We start from the raw sequence: 14151 nt of genomic DNA on the forward strand, positions 1-14151 counted from the left end.
GCCCCACCTTAAAAGGAGGATATTCACTGCTATATCTTATACATCATGCTCTTACCCCTTGAGCCCCGAGCAATTAATCAAAGAAAATCATACAAGGGAAAAAGGCATATAAAGAAGGGTGGAAAAATCAAGGTCGGGGCACCTCATGTACCACGATTTCTCCCTCTTACACATTATAAACCCAAATGTGGGCTTCCCTCTTATTAGCTACCCTTGTACCCCAGCATGTGCCCCAGGGTTGCCCCTTTTGATCCCCTATTTATTCACCTATTTGTCACATGCCACCAACTTTTGAAGGATGTACCTTGACTATATTATCCCCTTTAAAAGTAGAAACCACCTACTAGGATTATTGGTTAACCCCATTTGGAGTTTAAGAAACATTGGCACATCCTGAAGCCCATTATCGAAGGGAAAGCTATTATGAAGTCCCCACCTATGGTCCATGATTGGTATGCTCATTTACTTGATTTCTCTAATGACTTGTTATACTGGAAGGCTAGGGGATGCATTGGATCTTATGCAGGATAGCAGATGGTCTCCATCATGGGTTTGGTCTCTCTATACAGGGTCCTAATCCTCTAGAGGGTTACATTAGCACATGTAGGGTGTGCGTTGAGAGCCATGGGTCTCCACAACAACAAATAGCACTCCATGGATTCCCACAGCCATTCAAAGATTGCTCGTGGTTCACTTATTGTACGAGGAAGATGCCCCTGATCCATCTTGCGCAGTTGGCCCCAGATTTGCACCATACACTTGGCAAACGAACCAGGACTTGTAGGATGATGTGGCATCACCTACACCATCATGCTAGCCTTTGCAGATGATCTACAAGCATCTTCAATTTGTTTGGAGACCCATGAGGACACTTGTGTGCCCCCACATGTCATTTGGAGCACCAAACCCTTGTCCACTGCTTTTGAGGGTCCTATTCTTCATTGTGGCACCCATGGACCTCATTAGGCCTCTTAGAGGGCCCTACCACATGCATAGATTATTATTTGACCTCTTGAGAGGCTTACCCTTTCATTTATGAGCTATTTTGGTGGGCTTGTCACCAAAAGTTGAATTATTAGAACATTATTTTATTTTTGGGCTTTATGTAGGCCAATGAGGCTAATTCGAACTTCTAATTTGTGTATAAATACAAGTGAGATGAGCTCATTTTATCATCATCACTTTGGGAATGGATCAATTCTTGCTCTTGAGAATTTCGCACTTTTTCTAGAGGATGAATTGACGCTTTATGGATGAATTTTGATGTGTAAATATTGGTCTATCTTATCTTGGAGCTTCTCTTTTGTCAATTGTAGATGGTTGGATATACTCTATTAAATGTAAGTACATGATTTCAATGTTATTCTTGTTTTACTTTGTCATATACATTGGACTGGGATTTTCACTATTTCTAAGGCTAATTGATGCATACATTTACTGCTTGAAATTATGGAATTTTGTCTCTATTATAGCATCTCTCAATTTATGGGCCATGTAATGTGAACGAAATCTCCTAGGGGTAATTCTATCAAAGAATTTGACCTTGATAAGCCATCTCCTTTGCACATTGAAGTATAAAAGTTGCAAGATTGCTTCTCCTTGACCTAGAAGGCTAGTGAAGTGGTCTTGAGGCCTCCTTGACTAAGAATCAAGAATCCTACTCATATTTCATCATAGACTCCATTCTCCCAAGACTAAGGCACTGATCTACCAAGAGGTGGTCACCAAAAATCACATCCTTTCACCTTCATTCAGGTCTAGCCAAGTTGGGGTACCTAGGGCATCAATTTCCCGACAAGCTAGCCCTCCAAAAAGTTCGATCTCCTAGAGTCTCCTGTGCCGTTGTTTCCTCAAGGTCTCCTCCAATTTTGAAGCCATTCTGACAATGGAGTTGTGAGAAAAGCCAAGCCCTAGCTCCAAGATCAAACTTTGCCTTAGCATCTGCAAGGCTAGCACCTCATAGGATCAAATCAGCACTTTCAAGTGAAAATCCTTTCTTTGATCCTTTCCCCACCTTGTCTAGGATAAGAACATCATTGCTTGCGATACTCATTCCTCCTATCCTAGGTCGGGTCTGCTTGATCTTGTGTGGTCTCGTTTCTTTGAAAAGACAATTCCTCAAGAACTATCCGAGATACCAATTATAATAAGGATTTTAAGGGTTGGGAAGTTTCTTCATAAGTCATATCTCATAAACCTAACCCTTAAATCCTCCCTTCCTTTCCCTAGAAAACACCGTACCTTGCTTAGAAAGCAAGCAAGCCTTATCTTTCTAACTCTTCTAGGAAAGGGATTATTAGGGTCACCCCCATCATCTCATCGACTTATCCTTCATCAATGACTCCATAATATACCGGGTCTCCTCCCATCAATGAAAGTTTGCAAATAGAAAGTAGCCTTCGCTGTGGTGACAGTGGGCTAAGTCTCCATTTGTTGCCCTTGGTCTAGCATTTTCCCTTTAGGAATCCCCTTTAGGTCCCCTGCAAGTTTGATCAATAGCAAGCACCAAGCCCTCTATGTACTTTGATGTTAGTGGCATTGGTTGTTGGACTCTTCTATCATGACTCTACTAAAGTGTACACATCACTCGAACAAAATCTTGACATGGCATGCTACATTTTTTCTATCTTATTTTAATGCCTAATTGGTTATATTGATGACGAAGACCTCAATATTGGCAATGATTTTGATGATATGTAAGCGTTTGTTGTAGCATGATTTTTTTTGGACGCTACAGGCCATCTAGAGCCTATTTTTTAATGTAATTTCATTTCAAAGATGGATTGCATTCGATGCTATTTTAGTTATGTGCACCCTTAAATGCTATGTAAATGAGAACTTTTGCATATTTGTGTATAAATGGTTTGGATTTATATGGATGCACATGAATATATATGTTTTTTTTTAAATATGAATATTTTATGTGTTTTTGGTAAACCGGTTTTTTTCCGGTTTTTTATTGGTTCCGGTCTGGTTCTGACAGGTTCCCAGTCCACAAGGTTTTTCAGTTCAAACACCGGTTCGGTTCTAATAACAATGATAGGCATCTCTTACATAGATAAGGTTCTTGATTCAATAAGCTTACTATCTTTGACTGCTAGCTTTTGGCTAGAAGTGAGGTCTCTTCTAGAAATCCCTAGAGACTTGTTAGTTGCACCAAGAGAAATGAGGTGCTCTACAACCCTGGGGGACTGGGATCGTCCTTACTTTGTGTGTGTCTGTTTGTAACACTGTAAAAAAAATTAAAACGGCCATTGTCTCTTTTTCCTTCATTTAAATAACATCAGAGAAAAGGAACTAACAGTTTACTAATCTCGCCACAGTTTATTAACTATAAATAAGCTAACAAAGATTCATCTTGAACCTGGAGCTTTTAAGATATGTGAGGTATCAAAAAGACTCATTGACATTTTCACCTCAAGTCTTTTGATCCCTCTTGAAGTTTAATAGATTCAGCTTTAAGATGGATCTATGCTGGTATATTAGTGTGGCACCAAATAACTTATATTTTAACAATGACATCAACAGAAATAAGATTGAACCTTACTTTGAATTGCTTGACGGTAAGCTTGAACAAAGGCCCTTGCCAAAACTCCAGAACCCATTATAATCAAATTTGCAAGTATTTTTCCAGCCTGCAATCATGCACAAGTATAAATTTAAATGCACACTAAATTACCCATGTAAAACTTTATCAGCCCAGTTGAAGGTTTTCTACACATAAAAGCTAAATGATGCTATATGGAGCTGCAAACAAGAATTACAATAGCACAAAAGCAGGTATCTGAAGAAAGTTACAATAGATCATAGGAAGCAGGAGTAAATTATATAATTCAATTTCTTCATACTCGGGATTGCCCATAAGTGGGTGTTCTTGCAACAGGTTGTGAGGAGATCGAACTTGTATTAAAATTGAGATCAAAGCTCAAGACCCCCCTCAATGGTGTTGAAGAATGTAACTATGGTTGGTCTTCATAATCCTTGATGTATTTATAATACTATGTTAAAACGCAAAAGAAAATTAAATTCTAAATTAGAAGAAAGGAAATTAGAAGAAATGAAATTAAAAGAAAGGAAATCAACAGAACCACCTAAAATTAAGATCCTTGAAAATAGGTCATACTCACGTAAATAACATATTTACCATCAGTTACTACCCACCATAATTTAAGCAAGTATTTGCATAAAAGACAAAATAGGAACAATATGTAAATAAATATACTTACGAGAAGTTACAGTGCACTATTATTTACGTGATCTTCAACACTTTTAACAAATGAGTAAAAATGTAAATGTACAGACTTACTAGAATTTAATTTACAAGGAGACATGTCTCTTAGGTATCTTGGGTATAAAATACACTTGAACTTTTTCATTTTACATACACACCTATCATTCACATATCTCCCCCTCACACACATTATGATATCTGCTTTATTTTCATAGTTATTAGTTGAATTTTTGAAGTGTGATTGTTTGATGAAGATAAAAAAGAACTACAATATATATTCACAAGTAATTACCATAGTTCAGAAATAAAGTATTTGTATCAATTGTACTGAAAATCAACAAGTGGGTGGGTATGAGACCACAGGTGCAAGTCCTGGGTGATATTAACAGCATACAGATACCCCTCATAGTGCATCCACTTAGCCAAAGGACTGCTATAAAGCTACTATAAACAGCATTTCCCAGGGAGAAAACTAGTACTCGGGAACGACAAGCAAGATTGCTAGTTAAAAAACTCTAAACCAAATAATAGAAAGGAATTTTGGAATCAAAACAGTATTTCAGAGTCCACATTTACAATGGCAAATGACAAAAGAAACCCAAATACTTTACATTTGTGAACCTACGAATCATGTTGAAGCCAAAAAGCAGAACAGATGACATAGTTCCATGGCTTCCAATTTCAACGGCAAAGAACAGACCAGCTCAGTTAATAACTAATTTTCCTTGAATATTTTGAACATTATGTTTTATCGCATTCATGCCTCTAATCTGTTCACCATTCTGGATAAGCAGAATAAATTAAAAAAGAGGAGAGGGTGTCCATACAAGTTTAGGCAAGGGAACTGTGCTTAATCTGCAATGTAGGCATTTATGAGGACTAATTACCCTGATTATCTTCTCTCACTCAACCTACAAGCATTTAAGCTCACAACGTGGAATTAAGATTGCATTTGTATGAAAATAATGTACAAGCTCAACAATGATTTTCTAGTAATATTAACAGTTATCAATACTATCAATATAGGCTAGATGTCCAGGACTTTGTTTACCGTGTTTTATGCTATCATGAGCACTTTTATGGTCTGTTATATCCACAAGAGAATAAGTTTTAATGTTGCACATTTTCGGTTGTAAGCCCACCCAATCCATAGACACCCATGGTCTGTTATGTTCCCAAGAGACTAAGTTTGATGCTTGGCATTTTGGTGGACGTGGCTACTTAAAATCTAAGTTGCGTGAAGTGGTGAAACGTTTTGGAGTTTCCGAAACGGGTATGTTTAGAAACATCACCTCCCAAAAATGGAAACGTCAGCCGAAACGTCATATGTGTGTGTGTGTGTGTGTGTGTGTGAATAACACATTATCTCGCAAGAAAAAAGGGAATAAGACCCATAGATGACAATATAGAAGGAAAATCAAGTCTATATTAACTCTCATAGGTGATTACATGATGGTCAAGTTTCGGCCGAGTTTCGGAGTTTCGGGTAAGGGTATGGCCCGAAACGCCAAGTTTCTAGAAGTTTCGTGCAACATGCTATGTACATCTACCAGTGATATTAACAATAACAAATAAAAGAATACTATGAATATATAATAATATTAAATGTAGCATTGCTTCAGCGTTCCCTTCATCCAAAGAACCATTGAGCTGAGAGAAACAAAAAGCGAATTTGGGCATTGTATTCAGTTTCATTGTTAGAGCAAACATTGTGAAACATGCGAGTAATATAATTCAGATCAATGTACCTCTTTGAGCAGATTGAAGTCTGAAAGCGAAAATGGAAGTAACACAACATTGTGAAACATGCGAGTAACATAATTCAGATCAATGTACCTCTTTGAGCAGATTGAAGTCTGAAAGCGAAAATGGAAGTAACACTTTCTATGTTCAATTCTACAATACTAGAGAACTTTGAAATCACATGTGCCTTTCAGTCTTCTACCAATGTAAGTAAATAATTGTGCATTCCAGCAGAAATGTATTAAATGGAGTCCAAAGAGCTGTAAATTAACTTTCAGGTCTCGTGATGATATCTACACCAACATGTGTAGCAGCATCCACTTTTTACTCTCCATGTGAAATATTCAAATACCATTATCACAAACTTTTTCTTAGGTCTCAGAAAACCTCTACAACAATGTGTCGTAGCATCCATGCCTTACTCTCCATTTAAAATGTTCAAATTCATTACCCAAACACTTTTTTGTTATGAGATATCCTCAAAATTAATGTGGTTTTCATCAGAAAAGGTAATGGAGAAGTATTGCAATTCACGTTCTGAAAACAGTTCACACATTAAGAGGTTACCCCCGTAAATGTTTTATAGGTTTTGGATGTTGTTCCATTTGCTTTTATTTCTCAGTCTTACTAACATTTTAAATCTGCTTTCAAACATACAACTTCCAAAAACTAATCTGATTTCAATCCACTGAAGTAAAATCACTCAATGGTCTAGTGGATTAGGGAATTTTTCTATGTTCTCCGCAATGGCTAATAAGTAACTAGGAGAGCTGCTAGGCTGGGAAGAGTAATTTGAGGTTCCATGGCTTACAAATTCCTTTATTGCTATGAGTGTAGCATAGTTTTAAAATCCAGCCAGTTCAAACCGGAAATCGGCCAAAGCAGACAGTTAGATAGGCTCGGGAACGAACCGCAGCAAAAAACCCAATTGGCAGGTCGGTCAGGACTGGTTAAGTGTCAAACCAGCTAGCTTTTTACCAAACCAACCGGTTTGGCACCTAGCCGTCCTAACCGTCCAATTCCAACCAAAACTGGTCGGTGCAATCCGCGTGCAGTTGGTCAACTGTATGGGGCCTGAAAATGGTATTTTAGGGTGGTTTTGACCAAACCATAGGATGTTTTCCTGTTGGCATTATGATGCATGTGTTGTCCTTGATGGCAACCCACATGTAGCAGAACAACTCACTTGTATATGGTAACTAGATGAATCTACAAAAGAGATATCAGATGTCACAAAATGCATGACAGTTGTGTTTAGATGTGACAAAATGCAGCGCAGTTCAAAGGAATCAGTTCAGAAGTAATGTACAAAGGCAACTCTCTCAGATGACAGTTCACAGTACAGCAGATTAACAGCAAAGGATTACAGATCAAACTCCAAAGAATGAAGAAAGAGAGGTATACGCAGGTTCACTTTGTCCAAGGAGCGTATACAAGCAGGTTAACAAAACAAAAGGAGCGTATAACGTATACACGGACATTCATAAGAGTAGAAGCGCGTACATTCTGGAAAACTAAGTTTTTGGTCCGAGGTATTTGGTCCAAGGTATTTTGATCCAAGGTATTTGGTCCGAGGTATTTGGTCCAAGGTATTTTGATCCAAGGTATTTGGTCCGAGGTATTGACCTTAGGTATTTGGTCCAAGGTATTGGTCTTAAGTGGTTTTGGTCCAAAGTATTGAGAGAGGCCTAGAACTATATAAGGAGGAGAAGATCATTAGGCCAAACTGAGCAAGGATTGAATATCTGATGAAGTGTGAGATCTAGTATGCAGGTTATCGACTTATGGTGCTTTGCTTTATCTGAACCAAGGATGAACCTTAGCAGTTGATGAGGGATAAGATCTAATGATGGATCGGGATCTTAAGGCTTGAAATGAATTATCATTATGTGGTTTGATCATGTATAGTCTAGATCTGAATATTGACGCATGTGTCATTTTGTAAATGTTATGATCTGGGCATGACTGAAGTTTGGAATAGCTGCAAAATTATGAATTAATATTTACAGATATGTACGCTAGTTGGCTTTGATAAAAAAGCGTATGCACGTTGGTTCAACACACCAAATGGCGTATACATTATGAAATATGATATTTGAAGTTGCAGTTGGATCTGGCTGTTGTTGCAGAATTCTGGGTTCTGCTCTGTGTTCTGGTGACTGTGTTTTGATGACAATCTATCGAATGTTCAGATTGATTGATTGTGATTTGCTTTAGTGACAATAGGCTTTCAGTGATTCAGAGATTGACGATTGAGTTTCAATGATTGGTTAATGCAGATGTATTTGATGGTTGTATTGCAGCAGTGATTGATTATGAGCTTCAATGTTGGTGATGGGTCCAGTACGAAAATTGGATGAAACAAGGCCTTCATGTGTATTGTTGTGTACTAGGAGCATCTAGTCTGAAAATTTATGAAACGTAGTCCCTGGAGAAAGAAAGAAGGTTGTAGCCTTCTGTAGGTCGACACCTACGTACTAGTAAACATATCTGCTAGTACAAAAGCTAAGGGGTTGTAGCTCCCTTCTAGTAGAAGCTGGGGAACGAGAGAAGGTTGTAACCTTCTGCAGATAAAAGCCTGCGTACTGGTATGAGTCTGCACCAGTACAATGTTGTAAACATATTTTCTTATTATTTAAAGAAAAAGACAGAGACGACACCCCCCCCCCTCTCAGTGTTATTTCCAACAATTGGTATCAGAGCAGGTCCTTTGGCAGAAGCTTGATCGCTTGACGGAGATCCATAGAAACAATGGGAAAGAAGCTAAAGAAGAAAGCACCTCAAAAGAAGAAGGCATCTCAAAGGAACTGTGACAGTGGGAGAGACGATTGGGGATTATGTGGAAGCAACTCTTCAGATTCAGAATCACCTCAGAATGAAGATGAACAAGCAAAAGAACTATCAAGTATGAATTTGTTGTCCTCTGGTGATACATTTCTCTGTTCATTTGAAGATAATGAAAGTGACAGCAAAACAACTAAATTTGCTCTTATGGGTGAAAGAGAAAGATATCAAATAGAGGCAAAATTTAAAAAACTCACAGACAAAATTAGAGATCAACAAGATCTATTGGACAAAAGGGAGTGTGCCTTCAAAGAAGAAGCTACCAGACTAAAAGCTCAACTAGAGGAAGGAAACAAAGTAAGGAAGCAGTACAAGGAAAAGGAAGATCAATGTCAAAAACTGCAAGATGAAGTGACATCATTAAGAAATGAAGTAAATAAAAGGAGCACAACAATCAAGAAACTTAAAGATAGATCCAGTTACTATGAAAGTCTTGAAGCTAAGATCCTCTCTCTAAAAGAAGATCTTGAAAAATCAAATAAGCAGAATGAAGAACTACTCCAAGATCTCGAATTAAGGCAACAAGTGGAAGAAGGAAGAAAAGCTAAAGAAATCATGAAGAAGCAGTATCTTGAAAAGAAAGAGCAATATCAGGTTGGGATAAATATCCTAAAAGGAAAATTAGAAGAAAAGGATAAGCTTTTACGATTTCAAGATAGTACTAAGATTTTGGATGATATTCTTAGTAGTCAAAGGTCTCCTGCCATCAAAACTGGTCTTGGTTTTCATGAATATGTTGAAAGTAAATCTAGCTCACAAGGTGAGGCAAGGAACTCTAAAGCAAAATCTGGGGGTTCTTGTGAAAGATCATGCAGTTCTTGATGATGATGTGATGACTATGTTGTTTTCACATATGATATGTTGTGAATGATTTTGTGTTATTGCTTGGAGATATGACATATGCTTAGTTGATTCATGGAAGGTTATGATAAGGCTCTTTCTACTAAGGAAACGAAGCAAGTTGATCTTGATGAGATCAAGAGGATGAGTTGATATCTATATACGGCATACTTAGTCACAAGTTGATATTTACTTTGTCATATCTTTAGAACTGATGATGGACATATACAAGTTACAGGTTTGGATGTTGTTGACAGATGCTTATGGTGCAGATCATACATGGTGTATGATAGTTGTTGATGACTATCATGGTCTTGTTTAGACATTTGGTCTTTGTTATAAATGTCATGTATATCATTCAATGTAAAGGTCATATAAAGACCCATGATGTAATAATTTGTCTTTTGATGAGTCCTTTTTGGTCATATGATGTAATTTGTATCCCCACTTTGCATGGGATGGATGATGTAATTTCTGTCATGTATAAACATTTGGTATATCCCCACTTGGTTGGGAGATTGATGTATGTATGAGTCATTGGTGATAGGAAGGTCAAACTCACATAGTTGAGTGATAGAGTCATGTTATTCTTTTGGAAAATATTTGCAGACTCTGCATGTGCTCAGGGGGAGCATGGATGATATAGTGCATCTCAACATAAACAAAGGGGAGTTCAATCAAAGAATTCAGCATGTGCCTAGGGGAAGCATGATCAATATTTATATTCAGCGATTCAGATATGGAAGTCTTTATTTTGGTCAGCCCTTTGCTCTTGATATCAAAGGGGGAGAGTATCTTGGTCTGCCCTTTGCCCTTGATGTCAAAGGGGGAGAGTATTTTGGTGTTGCTTGTTATCTCTAACAATTTCTACAGCTTGCAGTAATCAACACCAACATGGTTGCCATCAAGTCCAAAGGGGGAGATTGTTGGCATTATGATGCATGTGTTGTACTTGATGGCAACCCACTTGTAGCAGAACAACTCACTTGTATATGGTAACTAGATGAATCTACAGAAGAAATATCAGATGTGACAGAATGCATGACAGTTGTGTTTACAGATGTGACAAAATGCAGGGCAATTCAAAGGAATCAGTTCAGAAGTAATGTACAAAGGCAACTCTCTCAGATGACAGTTCACAGTATAGCAGGTTAACAGCAAAGAATTACAGATCAGACTCCAAAGAATGAAGAAAGAGAGGTATATGCAGGTTCACTTTGTCCAAGGAGCGTATACACACGGGTTAACAGAACAAAAGGAGCGTATAACGTATAAACACACTTTCACAAGAGTAAAAGAGCGTACATGTTGGAAAACTAAGTTTTGGTCCGAGGTATTTGATCCAAGGTATTGGTCCAAGGTATTTGGTCCGAGGTATCGACCCTAGGTATCTGGTCCAACGTATTGGTCCTAAGTGGTTTTGGTCCAAGGTATTGAGAAAGGCCTAGAACTATATAAGGAGGAGAAGATCATTAGGCCAAAGTGAGCAAGGATTGAATATCTGATGAAGTGTGAGATCTAGTATGCAGGTTATCGACTTATGGTGCTTTGTTTGATCTGAACCAAGGATGAACCTTAACGGTTGATGAGGGATAAGATCTAATGATGGATCGGGATCTTAAGGCTTGAAATGAATTATCATTATGTGGTTTGATCATGTATAGTCTAGATCTGAATACTGGCGCATGTGTTATTCTGTAAATGTTATAATCTGGGTATGGCTGAAGTCTGGAATAGCTACAAAATTATGAATTAATATTTACAGATATGTACGCCGGTTGGCTTTGATAAAAGCGCGTATACACGTTGGTTCAACACATCTAAGTGGCATATACATTATGAAATATGATATTTGAAGTTGCAGTTGGATCTGGCTATTGTTGCAGAATTCTGGGTTCTGCTCTGTGTTCTGGTGACTGTGTTTTGATGACAATCTACCGAATGTTCAGATTGATTGATTTTGATTTGCTTCAGTGACAATGGCCTTTCAATGATTCAATTGTGGGTGATTTAGAGATTGATGATTGAGTTTCAATGATTGGTTAATGCAAATGTATTTGATGGTTATATTGCAGTAGTGATTGATTATGAGCTTCAATGTTGGTGATGGGTCCAGTATGAAAATTGGATGAAACGAGGCCTTCATGTGTATTATTGTGTACCAAGAGCATCCAGTCTGAAAATTTATGAAATGTGGTCCCTAGAGGAAGAAATAAGGTCGTAGTCGTCTGTAGGTCGGCGCCTACGTACTAGTAAACATATCGGCTAGTACAAAAGCAAGGGGGTTGTAGCTCCCTTCCAGTAAAAGTTGGAGAACAAGAGAAGGTTGTAACTTTCTGCAGGTAGAAGCCTGCGCACTAGTATGAGTTTGCACCAATACAATGTTGTAAACAGATTTTCTTATTATTAAAAAAAAGACAGAGACGACAGCAACAGGTGGTTTTCACCCACATTGGGTTTCCACCTTAAATCTTGGTGTTCATGTGTGATGGTTCATTCTGTTATTAATTGCACATGGTTATTGTTTAATGTTTAATAAAGTACTGATGCACAGATTAAATATCAACATATGATGAATTAACTAAATCATAAGTTCACTAGATATACGTTGGTTGTCTTAAGAACAGTTGTGTGCACACGCGAGTTCCCTTCCCTGAAGTAGCGTATATAAATCTGATTATGGAAATGAAGAAGTTATTGATTTACAAATACTAATTCACCCCCCCCCCCCCTCTCAGTATTATGTCCAACATTTCCCTCCAAATTTGCTTCCCTAAAATTATAAAAGCCCAAGCTCTCATTTCCCTCACACATTTGATTTCTAGTGTTTGTGAGAGTTTGAGAGCTTTCGGGAGCGCTAAAATAGCCTTGAGTTTTGGAGCAACAGCAGCAAGTTTGCAGGTTCTTTGTCATCTTGGAGGAGTTTTCTAGTGGAGTTGGCATCTTTGGGAGGAGGCTTCATCAACTAGTTTTCATTTCCAACCTTCCAAGTATGATTTTTCCCTAAAAAAATTCCAGATTTCATTTATTGTCCCTATTTTTAATTTTTTCCCCTTTCAAGTTAAAAAGCATCAAGGAAGAAGGATAGTAGTTGATCATAGGTTTTGCATTTTCCTATTTTATTTGCAAATCTCTTTCCTTCAAAATCTAAAATTTCACCATCTATTACGGCCCCAAAAGCCACAGACGCTACATGGATTCAATGTGATGTTGTTGATGGCAAAATGTTGTACAAATATTGCAAGCACCCAATGAGAGGAGGGGGTATTTATAGGTTGAAACAAAACTTGGCTGGTATAAGAGCCCAAGTAACCCCATGTGATGTTGATGATAAAGTGACAGGGCCTATTACGAAAGAATACCTTGAAAAGTTTGAGAAGTCTCAAAAGGCAAAGGCTAGGGAAAAGGCTATACAAGATGAAATTTCAAATGAGAAGGAACTTGTAGAAGCTATGGCTAGGAGAGAAGCAAGTGGGTATGATGATTTTGACCTTGAAGACTCTTTCACCAATATCCATGACCCCTTCTGTTATGTTCCTCCCTCTCTTGGGTCTCACTCTCAACCTCAAGGCCAAGCCGTAAAAAAAGGATGAACATTAAGAGCTATTTCACACCTTCCTTCACCTTTGCCTCTGCTACTACTAGTGCCACTGCCTCCCAATCAAGTCTAAGTCAACCCACCTTGGATGCTCATTGGAAAAAGCAAATGTAGACATGTTGCTTTTGAATATATTCCCAGATGGTGGTATGATGCAAATATCCCCTTTAATGTTGCTCATTCACCTTACTACCAAGCTATGTGGGATGTTGCTATTGCTGCAAGAAAGGGTTTCAAAGGCCTTGCATGCATGACTTCAGGGGAACTCTTTTGCAAAGAGAGAATGCATCCATTGGAGATTATTTGAATGAATTTAAAGAGTCATGGACCAAAACAAGTTGTTTCATCATGTCAAATGGATGGACTGATATTTTGGACCCCATGTGTTGCACATTGCATAGACCTCATGCTTGAGGACACATGAAAAGTGGAGTGGGTGAAGAACATTGTAGAGTATGCCAAGAGTATCACAAAATACATCTACAACCACTCACAGGTATTGAGCCTAATGAGGAAAAACATGGGGCAAGGAGTTTGTTAGGCTCACGAGATTTGCAACTCACTTCCTCACATTGCAATCTCTCACTTCCCAACAACAAAACTTGCAAAAAATGTTTTCCAGTGATGATTGGAATTCATCTTGGTGGGCTCGCAGAGCAAATGGAAAAGACACCAAAAAGAAAGTTTTTGACAACACTTTTTGGAAAAAAGCAGCAGAGGTTGTGAAAATTGGTGAGCCCCTTGTTAAGGTGTTATGGTTGGTGGATGGGGAAAAATTGGCCATGGGCTACATCTATGAGGCTATGGATCAGGCAAAGGAGCAGATACGAGCAACCTACAAGGACAGAGTAGGTAAATATGGGCCTATTTGGGAGATCATTGATAACAGATGGAA

At 38.1% G+C, this 14151-nt stretch overlaps 1 protein-coding gene across 1 annotated transcript in view; it reads right to left on the reverse strand.

Moving 5' to 3' along the window:
* The window catches only part of TXR1 (Protein Transporter, Pam16), an 84678-nt gene that overhangs the window by 29332 nt on the left and 41195 nt on the right, over positions 1–14151 (reverse strand). The window contains exon 2 of the mRNA XM_089372752.1: positions 3548–3635. Within this exon, the coding sequence (XP_089228878.1) occupies positions 3548–3635 (88 nt within the window). The remainder of the gene's footprint in view (positions 1–3547; positions 3636–14151) is intronic.

This window comes from Pinus tabuliformis, chromosome 8 (assembly GCF_031772625.1).
Source record: "Pinus tabuliformis cultivar Carrire ecotype Pingquan chromosome 8, CPIR1, whole genome shotgun sequence".
Classification (NCBI taxonomy): domain Eukaryota; kingdom Viridiplantae; phylum Streptophyta; class Pinopsida; order Pinales; family Pinaceae; genus Pinus; species Pinus tabuliformis.